General features: G+C 51.1%; 1 protein-coding gene and 1 non-coding gene across 2 annotated transcripts; both read right to left on the bottom strand.

Moving 5' to 3' along the window:
* Nucleotides 1–1183: 1183 nt before the first annotated feature.
* Nucleotides 1184–9724, bottom strand: LOC117724489 (vacuolar protein sorting-associated protein 52 homolog; the record flags this gene model as incomplete). Its single annotated transcript, XM_076916808.1, is given in 14 exon segments — nucleotides 1184–1665; nucleotides 2190–2308; nucleotides 2560–2671; nucleotides 3387–3452; nucleotides 3615–3737; nucleotides 3809–3904; nucleotides 6582–6673; nucleotides 6740–6872; nucleotides 7505–7655; nucleotides 8088–8263; nucleotides 8482–8549; nucleotides 8735–8810; nucleotides 8960–9012; nucleotides 9637–9724. Coding segments are annotated over 14 exon segments (1500 nt in total), but the record flags the coding sequence as incomplete, so codon positions are not given.
* On the bottom strand, nucleotides 7114–7220 carry LOC117724995 (U6 spliceosomal RNA). The gene has a single exon (XR_004608864.1). It is a non-coding gene; the product is annotated as a U6 spliceosomal RNA (small nuclear RNA).
* Nucleotides 9725–15163: the final 5439 nt, after the last annotated feature.

The following is a 15163-nucleotide window of genomic DNA, read 5'->3' as shown; positions in this document are numbered from 1 at the left end:
GAGCTTAGGCCCCAGCCTAGTACAGCCAAGGCCCTGGGAAGTGAATGGGGTAAAGGAAACAACCTCAAATTACTTCATTTTTCCTTGACAGCGTCTTTCACCTGAAATTTCCCCTCACGTTGTAGATGGGACCTGGGGACAGCTTCCTGCCACTGAGCTGTATCCCAGCCTTTACTTTTAAGACATGGTCCAGGCTGCCCTTGAACTTATTCTGTAACTGAAGCAGCCTTTCCAATCACCCAGGATTACAGGTCTACAAACCAGCCTAGCTTTTGTTTAAGACCTGGTCAAGGTTATCAGGCTATGATGACACACACCTTTAGTCCCAACACTTGGGAGGCAGAGGCAGGTGGATCTCTAAGCTTGGGACTAGCCTGGTCTACAGAGTGAGTTCCAGGACCAGGAAAGCCAGAGCTACACAGAGAAACCCTGTCTTAAAAACCAAACAATGTGGTCAAGGATGGTCCTTCACTCTAGAACCTGTGGGTCATGACCCCTTTGGGGGTTAAGGAACCCTTTCACAGGGGTTGTTTAAGGCCACCAGAACATGCAGATATTTATATTACTCTTCTTAACAGGAGCAAAATTATAGTATAAAGTAACAATGAAAATAACTTTATGGCTGGGGTCACCACGAGGTACTGTATTGAAGGGTCACAGTATTAGGAAGGTTGAGAACCACTGCTCTGGAGTCTGCAAACTCGTACAGAGATGGGCAGTGGGCAGCAGGAAGGGTCTGAGTCACATGTAAATGACAAGATCTGTTTTGGAGCCAGGTCCACTCCTGCCTCAATGCATAGGTACAGGTGTTACAGGCCTTCTACCCTCAAAGGAGCTGTGACAGCCACTTAGAGGCTGACAATCTCAGAATCTGTGTGGATTTTTCCTATGGTAGCCCTCGGGACAATGCACAAAGCTACCATGTTCCCAGGACTTGTGGCATGTGCCACCCTCCTGGAGAGCTACAAACAGTTTCCTCCTGAGCAACTATGCAACCCCTGGGCCAGAAGCAGCAACAGACCTCGGGCTACTACCACACCCTCTTCCTGATGCCCACCAGGAACTGACCAGGTCTACAATAAAGAAATGCTGGAGAATTCAAAGGCCCAGAGACAAAGGAGAGGACACAGTCCCAGCACAGTAAGTACTTATTATTGCCACAGACAGAGTGAGCCCCGCCAGGAGGTGATGTCACTGTTCCAGTGGAGCCCACAGATCAGCTACAGGGTGGGCTGCACCGCTCTGCCCTAAGAGCTGAGGTCAGTCAGAGACTGGGGCGGTGGGAGCTCACAGGCTGTGAATGAACACAGAGGAGCTGACTGGGAAATGAAGGTCACCTCAGAAGCCCAGGGAATGGCCTTGGGCACACTCTGTTGAGGCAGAGGCCTGGCAATGGAGGCTGAGTGAGGGAGTGAGGTGTGTGGAAGCCTTGGAGACAACAGGAACAGGAAAGGGGGTCCCAGGTGACAGTGTGTGACCTACAAGGTCCATGGGAGCTTAGGACCTTGTGGGTCTGAGTCAGAAGTTGGGCTTGTGTTTCTTCAGCTCCACCATGAGGTGATGGATGTTGATGAGCTCGGCCCTGGCAGGGAGCGCGCAGAGCTGGGGCTGGGACAGCACCCGGTGGAAGCGGTGGTACAGCTGGATCAGCTGAGTTAGTGCCCCCTGCACAGAGGGGACTCGGGGTCAGACTCATGGTGACAGGACCTGTCAGAGCTTCACCAGAGTCTCAGCACAGTGCTTGTTGGCCTTGAGGTTGTGTGATGCAGAGCCCAGAGGAAAGAGCAAGGAAACAGACAACCATGGGACACTGTTCCGCGCACCTCCCGTGTCCCCTTACGCCCGTGGAAGAGAAACACGAGAGGCAGAATTCGGGTATCACCACAGCGAGGCTTTACTCTGTATCACAGACATGAAAAGACGCGGAAGGGCCAAACACAGGAAGAGGCACCGCTTAAATACACCCTAGAATGACGTGTTCACTTCTGATTGGCTGTTCACTCATCACCCAATATTATGCCTCGGGATTGGCCAGTGACTTTGGCGGGCTTTCTGCCTTTGCAGCTGCGCAGTTAATTGTTTACTAGTGGGAAGACACAATGCCAGCGCCATCTTGGAATGGCGAATGTATAACCACTGACCACGGCTTCCTACAAGACACAGGCAAAGGGCTGGGAGTGGCCAGTCACCTGGATGATGCTGGTTCCATTTCAGAAGTTGGTAAAACTCCTCATTACATCCTGACTCAGGGACTCCACAGATGCCTTCCAGGAACTACCAAAGCCACAGATCAGCTGAGTGACTCGGGCTGATGGCAGAGGAAAGGGCGTGTCAGAGAGCAACCAGGGCTGGTGACCGTCCACCCAGCACAGAAAAACTAGGCCTGGTGCCCTGCAAGGCCTGCCCAGGGAACAGCTGTGCTCACCATCAAGCCTGGCTTTCAGCCAAGTCTTCCCTGCTGCGCTGTCACCTGACACGGTGACCCACACAGCTCAGCTGTCCCTAACTCCTGCTGTCCCTAAGTCCCGCTGTTCACAACACCATGACAACACCTCATACCTTTCTCCCCTTGGAGCCGCTCAGCCTGCCCACGCTCAATCAAGGCTTCAGCCTCCTTCACAAATGCCACCAGACCCCCAAAGGGAGGAGACAGCAACTCTTCAATGAACTCCTGGAGAGAAGTGCAAGCCCACGCAGGGTCAGACTCTGGGGAACAAAGGACCCATACTCTGGACAGTGACGACTAATGACACCCAGACAGCAGCCTCTGTGAGCCTTCCACCTTAGGTGGTGATGTCACAGGTGCAGGGGACATCCCCAAGGATTTCCTTCCAGAACCAGGAACCAAGAAGCTGGCTCATCAGGGAACAGTGCTTGCCACTGGTCCCCAGAACACACAGTGGAAGAAGAAAGAAAGGAGCCCACTCCTAGAAGTTGTGACCTCTGACCTCCATGTGCTTCAGATGTGCTTGCGCAAGCCTGCATGCACACACACACACACACACACACACACAAACAGTTCACTGCAAAGCAGAAGTGCTTGTTTTGGCATGCACATGCACACACATACACACACAGGGCTATAGTGCATGCACACACATACACACAAGGCTATAGTGCATGCACGCACATACACACGGGGCTATAGTGCATGCACACACATACACACAGGGCTATAGTGCATGCACACACATGCACACCTATAGTGCACACACACACCCACACACACACCCACATAGCTATAGTTTTATTTTGCTTCTAATCTATTAGTACCACGAACAAGTTAAATGAAACAGACTAGCAATGAGACAGTGGGTTGTAATCATGACTGCACACGGAGGTCAGTCCAACAGCATCACGGTCTTTCTACCACACCCAGGCCCTACCTGTGTCCGAGCATTGAGCAGCTGCTGGAAACTCTCCACCTCTTTGCTGTCATCTGCAGCCAGCTCCTGAGGAAGACAAGACAAGTCAGGAGTTTGGGACCCCCTTTACTGTAGCTAGCACTTCCCCTCATTCCACACTGCAGACACTGCCAGGATCCAGGGGTAAAGCACTGAGCTCCTGCTGAGCTCACAAGCTGTAGGGACTCCCCGTGGGAGGAGCAGCGTTACCATCAGCACACCCAGCATCATGTCATAGTTGTTGATCAGAAACACAAGCTGCTCCTTCCTGGAAGAGAACTCTGCAGCCACTCGGAGGACAAAATTCTCCACCTCCACCTGCAAAAGCCAAACAAAAGCATCAGGTTAAAGCTAGGTGACAGGGCCCCTCCCCCTGCTGGCAAGTCTGTCCTGTCCAGCCCCACCTGTAGCTGACCCAGCAGCTGCAGTGTGCTTTCATTGGGGATGGTCTGGTTGATGCTGACAAATGCAGAGGAGAACTCAGCATAGCGACACGTGATCTTGGAGCAAGAAGGGAAGGCTCACACCTGCCTGGCTGGCAGACACAAGCCCCAGCTGCCTCTGCTGGGGACAGGAGTTGTCTGCCTAAGTTGACTCCTTCAGCAGTACCCAACCCACCACTAAGGGGAACCACAAGACCCCCATGTTACCCTCACCAGCCCTTACATAGTGGGGCCGAGTGTCCAGTCCTCCAAGGCGCTAGGGGTCAGTGCTGCGGACACTCTGGACATTCATCTCCAGGATCAGCTCAAACCGAGGCCACAGCAAGGCAAGCACCTGCTCCCAGTACCTGCAGGCTCAATCAGAATCAAAGGTCAGCTGGCTAGGGGTGCTGGCTGCTCAGGGGAGCACAGCACCCTTCAGGTGAGTAGGTGTGCACACACCAGTGCTGCTCCTGGGACACACAGATGGGAAGAAGGGTGAAGGACATCAGGTGAGAAGGAGCCCGGAGTCAGGACAGAGTTGTTTGCATAAGATAAAAAGCTGACAGCCTCCAGGCACAAGGACCAGAGCTCAGTGACCTGTCCAGGGCAGGGACGTCCCTCTTTGCTGCAATGTTGCGGAACCGGAGAACAACGTGGATCCAGAGGAAAACAGCAATGGCGTCCGTCGTAGCAGTCGGCAAGGTAGGACTCCAGGTGTTTCTGTGGTAGAGAACTGAATGTTAGCCTGTTGTTCGAGTGGCTGTAGGCAAACAGATGTACATTTCTTTGGGGACAAGGCACTGGACAGGGAGACCAGCTCCTTCCCTGTCCACAGGCATCTGAGCGGCCTGACTTCCTCACTAACCACACTTCTGTAAGTTCCCACAGCAGAAGCCGGGGCTGACTTGGGATGGGAGCTCCAGGGCCAGGGCTTAGAGAACACTCATTCTCCAGGAGTTGCTGTCTGCTTGTGGAAAGGCACGGAAGTCAGAACCTCACCAGCGTCATGGAGAGCATGTGGCCAATGACAGCGTGGAACAGGTCATGTGCAGCCGGGCCAGACACGACGAAAAATTCACAGATGAAGATATTCACGGCATGAATTGTAGAGGAGGGCATAGTGCTGGCTTAGGAAGAGTGCTTCAAACGGATACTACCGAGACAGAGAGACACGGGTGGGTCTCGCACTGACCCCGTGGATATGGAGAGTCAGCACAGCTTAGTAATGAGAGCTCACAAGACCACACACCCAACCTCCAGGCAGGGAGGAGCTCCCTGAACAGGCACTGAAGAGGGGGCACAGGTCATAAGAGAAGCCCTGCCCACTGGCTGCTGCAGCCCCCACATCCACTTCAACTGCTGCCTCCTGACAGCCACGCCCCCAGCCTCTGCAAGCCTCTAAGTCCATGGCTCCTAACCTCCTGCATCACAGCAGGTCAGGGACCCTCATACTAACACTTAGGGAACTGATCCTTGGCCATGTAGGGGTAGCCTCGACATACCCTCTGCTCTCCATGCTGGGCAGTATGGGGCACCAGGATGGGGGCCTCGAGCTTGGCCAGTGAGATGACAGCACCACGGGTGCCCAGGGTAAAGATGGTGTTCCTGCTGCGGAGGGACGGCTTCGAGAAGAATCGTGAGCAGCATCGGAGTCAGGGAAAACAATGAGACCGACCGCACCAGGCCCAACAAGCCAAGGCCTGAGGGTCCCCGGAAGCTAAATATGGCCGGACAGCCCTTTCCAGACCAGAGCCTTGTTTCTCCTGACACCCATAGTGGCTGTCAAGTTTTTACAAACCCTCTGAAATAAATGTGAAAAACTGTCAGCTTCTTGGAGAGGAAGCTCTTGCTTTCATGTCCTCACAGGTCGAGAACCACAGAATGGGTGAGAAACACAGCCCTGGACTGGAGAGATGGCACAGTGGTTAAGAGCACTGACTGCTCTTCCAGAGGTCCTGAGTTCAAATCCCAGCAACCACATGGTGGCTCACAGCCATCTGTAATGGTATTCCATGCCCTCTTCTGGTGTGTCTGAAGACAGCTACAGTGTACTTTAAAAAGAAAAGAAAAACTGGGCAGTGGTGGCGCACGCCTTTAATCCCAGCACTTGGGAGGCAGAGACAGGCAGATTTCTGAGTTCGAGGCCAGCCTGGTCTACAGAGTGAGTTCCAGGACAGCCAGGACTACACAGAGAAACCCTGTCTCAAAAAACAAAACAAAACAAACAAACAAACAAACAAAACAAACAAAGAAAGAAAGAAAGAAAGAAAGAAAGAAGAAGAAGAAAGAAAGGAGAGAAAAAAGAGAGAAAGAGAGAAAGAGAGAGAAACACAGCCCTACAGAAAGAAAGAAAGAAAGAAAGAAAGAAAGAAAGAGAGAGAGAAAGAGAGAAAGAGAGGGAAACACAGCCCTACAGAAAGAAAGAAAGAAAGAAAGAAAGAAAGAAAGAAAGAAAGAAAGAAAGAAAGAAAGAAAGGAGAGAAGAAAGAGAGAAAGAGAGAAAGAGAGGGAAACACAGCCCTACAGGCTGGACGTCCCCACCATGAGCCCTGCATGTGTGGCTCCCCTCTCCAGGATATCTTTCTATACCCATTAGATCACCCATGTTTTCTACACCCATGTTTTCTACACTTCTCAGCAACTTCCTTGTACTAAAGAAAATAACAGAGAGAACCATCACTCTCCACCACCAGGTGTGGAGCTCTGCCCTCCCCTCTCCCCCTCCTCTCCCTTCATCTCCAGCCTGGCTCACCTGCACTTTCATGAGCCGCCCCTTGTAAGAGCGGTAGTATGACAGGTAGATCTTGCTCAGTGTCTCTACATACTCATCCCTGATCTCCTTGGCTGATAGAAAGGACCAGGGCAAGTTAGACACCCTGGATGCCCACACTGGACTGTTGAGAGGCTCACAGGACACCCTGTGCCCATCCTGGGGTGGCCACCTGTACTTCAGCAGGGTTGTCTGGGGGATCTGATAGTTGGTCATCAGCTTTCTGAAGGAGTAAATCTTCTGGAGAATGAACTCTCGGATCTTTGTCACTGCCTAGACGTGGAAAACAGACAGATGGTGAGGGGGTGGCTTTTACTGTACGGCAGGAACAGGGTGAAGATAAAGGAAAGGAAAAGAATCCTTCAGTTATGTTCTGATTATGGAAACACGGTCTCTCTGTGCAGCCCTTGCTGGCCTGGGACTCACAGAGGTCTGCCTGCCTCTGCCTCCTGAGTGCTGGGGTGTAATCATGCACCACCACGCTTGGCCTTATTCGTCCGGGTTGTTTCATTTTGTAAATATGGAAGGCTTTATAATTTGCCTGTCATCCCTTACTTACACTGGGGCCATGTTAATCTTCTCTGTATTGTTCTAATTTTAGTATCTAGGATACCAAAACAAGCACTGCTTGTTTTTGAGGCAGGGTCTCATGTATCTGGAGCTGACCCCAAACTCCATTTCTTCTTCCACCTCCTGTGTTCTAGGACAACACACTTGTGCCGTCATGCCAACATAGTCAGCACTGGGGACGGAACCCGGGGCTTCCTGCATGCTAAGCAAGCGCTCTACCAACTGAGCCACGTCTCCAGACTCTTCAGATTTTCCAGGGAGCTGGAGGGCCATCTGCACTACAGGAAGCAGTGTGAAGCCCTTGGGAAGCTGACTCTAAGCTGTCCACTCCCCACCTTGACCTGGAGCTGGTCGAGCACGCCTCTGACATCTGCACAGGCAGCGGTGCCTCTCGCCTCCTGCTCTCTGACCGCAGCTGCCTTGGCATCCAGCTCCTGTAGCTGCTCCAGGAACCTGGGCTCTGTCACTGGAGCTTCCAGAGTTGCTCTGAGGAGCAGGGGAGGATGGGAGTGTTAGACTAGAGGGGAGGTACTCAGCTACCCTGAAACAGGCCCCTCACACCTCACGTGTCATTTCGGCCTCTCTCTGTGGTCTCATGCCTTCCACATAATATGTACAAAGGATTCATCTCTGAGCCACACCTCCTCACGTGGCCATGGATCACTCCTAACCTGTGTCCTATCCTATGGTGGCTAAACCACAACCAGTTAGGAATTTTTTAAATTGGTTATTTTATTTATTTACATGTCAAATGTTATCCCCCTTCTAAAAGCATGTGGTTACAGGCATGAGCAGACACACCTGGTTTCTACACGGTACCTGACAACTCCAGCCTGAAGACCTATGTTGTTAACTGCGTAGGTAACCCAACCCAACTATCTGCTCTGGACATTACAACCCTTCAAACCAGTGATTCACGTGACAAGAGCAGAGGGGACCACCAGCCCATCAATGAGTTCCCCAAGTTTTTCCCGAACTGCCTGTCGGTTACGAAGTCTGATGTTCATGGCCCCTGACTGCTCCTGCAGGGTCCGGATCTCAGAGCTGATGGAGCTGAGGTCGCTCTGAAAATCTCCCAACATCTGCTCCATGTGCTGTGGGGACAGCAGAAAGCATTGTGGGCATGACTCTTGGTTGACAGAGAACGGGGACAAGTGTGCCACCCAAGACTCTGAGTGAAAACCCCAGTATCCAGCAACCCAGGAGGGTGGGAGATTTTCATTTGTCCAAGGGAGACAAAAAAATACTGGGGATGGGGGAAGAGCAGAAGACAATTACTTCAGATTTGTGGCAAGAGGTGAGGGCCACCTACCTCCAGGACAGCGTCACAGGCTGTGATCTGATTGTGCAGAGACACTATGTTTTCACTCTCTTGGATATCTGACCCACAAAAGTCAAGGGCTTCACCGAACACAGAGCTCTGCAGATCTGCAGTACCTGCCCCCAGGTTCTCCCGAAAGTGACAGAAACCTGAGAGAGACACCATCCCTGTGGGGGCTACCTGCATCACACACGCCCAAAACCCCATGTCAGTAACACCCATCTTTCCCTCTGCTGGAGGATACAGTCCCAGATTGATTTCTGCTCAATCTGCTGCAGTTCCTGCTCCACCTGCTTTGAATAGTGTCGAAGATCCACACCCTGGGGAAATGACAAAGTTGGGAAAAAGCCACAGTGAAAGGACTACCAGAACAGACTGGTGACTGGCTAGAGGGGAGCCACCAAGGTGAGGTGACACCAAGACAAGAGTTAGGGAAGGCGGGGGAGATCAGCGCAGTGGAGAGCCTCACCGTTCTGAGAGCTTCCTTCACTAACTCGTCCTCCAGATTTGCCTGGATGTGAACTGGAAACAAGTTTATATTTAGGGTCCCCTGCCACACCTCCCTCTGCCCACACTGGGCACATGCACACCGCACCCATCTCCCCTTCCCTTCCAGCCCCATCCTCTCCAGTTATAGGCACAGCTGCTTTGCCCAGTGGGACTTTCTGCTGTTTCAGCTCCTCATGGTCTAATCAACCACAGATCACAAATATTAAGTGGGAATTCCCAAAGTGTGACTTGTAAGATCTAAAACGTGTGGCATTCTGAGAAGCTGAAGAACCTCTCACCTGGCCTTGGATATGAAACATCTTTGCTCCGTTAATCTATGGTGTGTGCAGTGCCTGCCTCTCAGTTATTGGGTCTTAGCTGTCTGCACATTTACGTTCAAACAGCTTCATTTTTACATAATAATAGTCCCAAAGAGCAAAAAGTGATGCAGCAATTTTATTATAGTGTATTGTTATAACTATTCGATTCTTACTATTCATGTCTTACTAAGCCTAAATTAGAAGTTAAACCTTCTCATTTCATAGATTACACTTTATAGGTACATTAAAAAAACATAGCGGGTCATCTACTGGGGTCATGTATATATTCCTAAAGAATAAAGGGTCTGCTGTGCCCACACCCCATGTCACCACTTACCATCCACTTCATCCAAGATGAATTCATCAGAGGTGATATCCAGCTCCCCAAGTTGTAGGGGCTCTTGGAGTCCAGAAACACCCCCCTGGAGAGGGACAGGTTAATGAATGTGGGATACAAAAAGAGACGTTGGAAACAAAATACAACAGCATATCTCTAATCCTGCAAGTGTGCCAGTGGTGCTTTTGGGAGGTTGCCGTAGTGAGTGGGTAAATGATTCTCGTGCACTCAAATCTACAGTTTTGGGCTACTGAGAATATCAGGATGAATATCAGAATGGAGTTGCTAGAGTTGTTCAAATGAGAAAAAACTAGGATTAGTCAAACTTGCCTTTGAGTTTAGGACCTCAGTCTCCTGCTATCCCAGGTGATCTACCTGAGGGAGTTCCAGAGGCTAAAGTTGTCAGCTTACACAGTGTTTACCCATGTGTCAGGTGCACCTCAAACATACTCATTTGGCTAATCCTAACGACCACCTACAAGGAAGGTCCTAACAGCGTCTCCACTTTATAGGTGTGAGAAGCGTTGGCACCGAAAACACAGCAAGAGGTGGGGCTGGAAGTGGGCCTCAGGCAATCAGGTTTCAGAGGCCACTTTGTTAATCTTTTACACTATGTTCTTATTTCTACTAAAAACGTGAACAGGAAGCTGACACTGTCCCTGGGACTTGGGTTTCTGCCACTTTGGTTCCTATGAAGGCTTGGTCACCATCACCCGTAGCAGGACAGCTCCGAGCCTTCTGAACCCAGCCTACACCTTCCTAAGGAGAGGGACGACATGACGACACTCCGGAAGAAAAACAGCCCCGGGCACATAGGACGGGGGAGGGAACCAGAATCCAAAGGTGCCACCAGGCAGTCATGATCAAGGTCCAGTGACCATGAGCTTGAGTGGATTGTCCATCTTCTGTACTGTCCAGCGGGGGTCCCTGGGGAGCAGGGTGTCTGCAGGTTTCACATGGGAAGTGTGCACCCAGGCCGCAATACCATCCACCTTGAGGACTGTGGGAGTGGTCAGCAGTACCAGGAAGGGTCCCTCCCCCCAGGGTTCTAGTGACTGTGCCCGATGCCTCCTTACATACATAGACCCAGTCACCAGTCTGGAAGCGGTGAGGGGTCTCTGGCATCTCTGGAGCATTTAAGGCAGACAGCTTGGGCCAAATCTCATGTTGTATTGACTGGAGGGCTTGGAGCCTCAAAAAAATGTTCCTATCAGTGAGTTGGGATACCTCCAGGGAGGGCCAAGCAGTGGACACCAAGAGAGTTGGGGTACCAAACAGGATCTCAAAAGGTGTCAGGTTAATATGGTAGGGGGTGTTCTGGGCCTGCTACAGGGTCAGGGGAAAGAGCCCCACCCAGTCAGTGCCAGTCTCCAGAATAATTTAGTTCAGATCTCTTTCTCTCTACCTGCCCTCATCTCTGGGGACAGTACGCACAATGGAGCTTCCAATCAGTCCCACGACTTACCTTAGAGACAAAAGCAGGGCCATTGTCTGATCTAATTACCTTGGGCACTCCGAACATCAAAAAAATTTTCTTGACTGCCTGGATGAGCTTCTCATCCCCTAAGTGAGTCCATCTATGCCTTTGGTCAAGTGAGTCCTCAGCTTGTTTCTGTGGAGTGGAATGTTTCCTTCTTGTGTGTGCCATTGCCCTTCCTTCTCTAGGTAATAGTTGGTAGGGTGGCTAGCAATCTGAGTTCTTTCTTCTTCCATATATTTGAAGTGAGGCCATCCCTTAGTCCAGTCCCATTCCCCAGCAGGTGACTCTTGCAGGCCCACAACCAGGATAGGCTCCTGCATTGCCACTTCTCCAGCCACTTGATCTGCCTGGTTATTGCCCCAGGCCATTGAGTCTCCTCCCTCTGGTGTCCTGGGCAATGAATAGTACTCACGGTTGCCAGCTTCATCAGGGCATCCTAAAGATCCAAGATTTCCTCTGATGTGAGCAGTCCTCTCTCTTGACATTTGTGCTGCCCGCCAACGCAGCACCTGTTCCTCTCTGACCTTCATGAAGAAAACTGCTCCTATGTGTAAAGCTGTAAGGTAACCTCAGCTCTCAGCAGGTGTCAGTAGGAGAAGTCTTTCTTCTACCCACAGGCTCTCCTTTGAGCCAGTTAGTTGTGACTTGTCTGGCAGGAAGTGTATCTGGGCCCCCACTTGGAGCGTCTGGCCCCAACAGAGGGTAAGGACAGTCTGGAATGACCATAAATGAATGGGATAGCTGGCCCATCCCTAGGTCCACTGCTCTTTGGGTAGTCCACGAATACATTTTGTGCCAGTGGCTCCTTGGCCACAAGATTTTTTCTTGGAAATGGGACCATCTGCTTGGAGGAGGACCAAGTGTTGAACCCCTGTGTCCACCAAGGATTGAGTGGGTTACCCTACATTCTGAGTTACCCTGGGCTCAGGGAGAGGGTCTGAGCCCCGTCTACCCCAATCACTGTCTTCACACAGGGCTAATACCTTCTCCATTTGGGGTTGTTTTTCCCAAGGCCTGCGATTTCCCACCCCCAGCTTCTGTTTGTTAGGGCACTCTTAGGTACAATGGTCCCTCTCCTTGCAATGTGCACACTGGTCCTTCTCAAGGGGTTTTCTGTCTCTGTTTGATTGGAGTCTCTCTTCTCTGCTTTCCCTAACTACTGTAGCCAAGATTCTCTGTAAATTCCTTTCCTGCAGCCTTTCTTTTTTCATCTCCCTTTCATCTTCTTCCTTTCTCTTTCTCTGCCCCTCCTCCTCCTCTGTCTCCCTGTTATGGCAGACTTCCTCAGCAACCTGCACTAAATCCCTTAACAACTCATCCTGTGGTCCCTCTGGCCTCTGAAGCTTTTTCCTGATATCTCTACTAGCCTGGTCTATAAAAGCCACAGTCACAGTAGCGTTGTGCCCCTGGCTGCTGCGGTTATAGGGTGTATATATTGGTGGAATGACTCCATGAGTCTCTCTGGAAAGGCTTCGGGCAACTTGTCTGGTCACTGCTTAACCACCTGTACCCTGGTCAAATTGATGGGTCATCGTGCAGCCCCCTTGAGACCTTCCAATGGAGCCTGACTGTAGACTTTCAGATGCCCCTTACCTTCTGCTGTATTAAAGTCCCAGTCAGGTCTAGTGAGGGGGAAACCCACTGTTGACGGCTGCCTGGTCAATTGATGGTGCGGCCCCCCCCCCCATGTCTGAGGGCGCATCCTTTCTGGCTTCCTGTGTTATCCTTTCTCGCTCTTCAGTCATGAAGAACACTCTCACAAGTTGTTGGATATCATCCCAGGTGGGCTGATGAGTAAATAAAACAGTCTCAAAGAGATCAATCAGCCCCTTGTCCTTATCGGAAAGGGGGGTGGGGTGGGCCTTCTACACCTTCTACTTGTACAAGTTGGCTGAAGAGAAGGACTAGTTTTGCATGGCCTGATTGCCCTTATCCAGAGGCCCACATGCCCTCAGCAAAAGAGCCATCGTGGTATCAGGGGAGGTGGCTCTCAGACTTTGGGTCCCCATGGAGGGACTGGAAACTTGGGGGGTCTCCTCCTACTCTTCCCTCCAATAAAGGGGGGGTACAATGGCCCAGTTCCCATATGGCCTGAGGACCCCGGGGTCGTTGCTGGCACTGGCAAGGCCATGAAGGCAAGGGTAGGGGAATGTGCAGGAGGAGGGTCTTGGAGCAACAGGTCTGCTGTTGAAGGGTCTTGGAGGATCAACTTCTTCTCAGGTCCAGATCCTGTGCTTCCTTTTTCCTGAAGGCCAGAACCTGTGAGGTGGGTCTTGGGGAAAGAAAGGCTTTTATTCCTGGGAAGGCAGGGGTTCCTTCACTAGATTCTTCCAGGTAACTATATAGGGCCCATAGTCTGGGTGCCTGAGGGATCCTGGCCTGAAGACTCTTTCCTCTACTGCTTTGACCACCTTCAAGTCGAAGGTCCCTACGGGTGGCAACCCTGCTCTGAAGGTGGGCCATTTGGGGAAGCAAACAGTAACTAACCTGCCCTTCTTAGATTCAGTCTTTCCAATGTCCAAAAGTGTCATCAGTCCAAGAACACAGAACAAGATAACCAACACCACAAACACGGAGAAAGACAATCAACAAAGGAACAGTTTGCCCCTGCCACTGGCATAGACAGTCCAAGTCCAATAACACAGAGAAAGACAATCAACACACAGTTAGCCCCTTCCACGGGTACAGAAACCAGGTTATAGCAAGACTCAGCTCTTGTCAATTCTGTCTTGCTGTTTCCAGTAACCAGGTGACTCGGCTGGCTTATGCCAGGGCTGGGTCTAATGGAGGGGAGTCTTCCTGACTCTCTACAGGGGACCTGGAGCGTCCTCCAGGCTCCCCGTGGTTGTGAAGTTAGGCATGTCTTCCTGCCAGTCTTGATGCCCAGATGCTTGCAAACAAACTGAAAGTTCAGACAGGCTTACAGAGACTACAACACACAGGGAGTCAGACAAAACCCGAGGTACCTGCTCCAGCCTGCCCTCCAATTCTCCTCTCTCAGGTGTGTCCCCACAGGGGGTCAATTTCCACCCAATGCACCAAATGTAAGACTGATGAGCCTTCGATACCAGAGACCCCACCTCCACCCCAAGTGAATCACATGGAGATGGACATCAATGCAAAAGCAAGAGGAGTTTATTGTTCCAATGCACTGGGGTCTTCCTGCATCCAAAGGAGAGGCGACGACTCCGGGCAGCCAGTTCGGACACTTTTATTACAGTTTTCAGGGGTAGAGTAGAGGAACAGCCATTAGGCACAGCGTGATTAGCAGAAGAGTATGACTATAAACTGATTGGTCCTTGGGAAATGAGGTAGCAAGGGCTTCTCTTATCTGCAGGGGGCTAGGGTGGCAACGGTCAGTCCCCTCCTGTGCTCTTCCTGAGGAATGTAATTAGCCTCTCCCTTCCAGAGGGGAGAGGTGCCTGCATGCTTCATGACCTCTCTCTTCTAGGTAAGGAGGCAGCCTGGTGGAATTTTCCAAATGTCCTGAGGTGACCTCTTCAGTGTGTGTGTGTGTGTGTGTGTGTGTGTGTGTGTGTGTGTGTGTCTGTCTGTCTGTCTGTCTGTCTGTCTGTGTGTCTGTCTCTGTGTGTCTGTTTGTGTTGGTCTGTGAGTATCTGTGTGTTTCTATGTCACTGTGACTGGTGGGAGCTCTGGGAATCCATAATAGCTCCTCCAGAGAAACCTTCTGTAGGTCTCATTTGTACCTTGATATGAATACAAACATATACATGTACATATACATATGTTCTGTTTTACACTAGGCAGGGACAGCTCCCAGAGCTCTGATATGTCTCTCCCAGATTGTAAAGGTGACACTCTGGGGGCCTGCTTGGGGAGGGGCAATGTGAACATGATTGGGTTCAGGGACTCCCAGAATCTCCTGTGAGTGGTGGGGTGTTGGGATGTTGTCTTCATAGTGATGGTTCATGACTCTCATTCTCTAGCCTGAAGACAGCAGCCTGGAGTGGACTGAGTGACAGAGAGTGTGTTCAGTCTCTCCTGTGATATCCAGGGCCCTCAGGGTTTGTTTTTTTTTTTTTTTTT

Source organism: Arvicanthis niloticus, chromosome 20 (assembly GCF_011762505.2).
Source record: "Arvicanthis niloticus isolate mArvNil1 chromosome 20, mArvNil1.pat.X, whole genome shotgun sequence".
In the NCBI taxonomy this organism is placed as follows: Eukaryota; Metazoa; Chordata; class Mammalia; order Rodentia; family Muridae; genus Arvicanthis; species Arvicanthis niloticus.
Note: the sequence above shows the minus strand (reverse complement) of the source record. Positions and strands in the feature narration are given on the sequence as shown.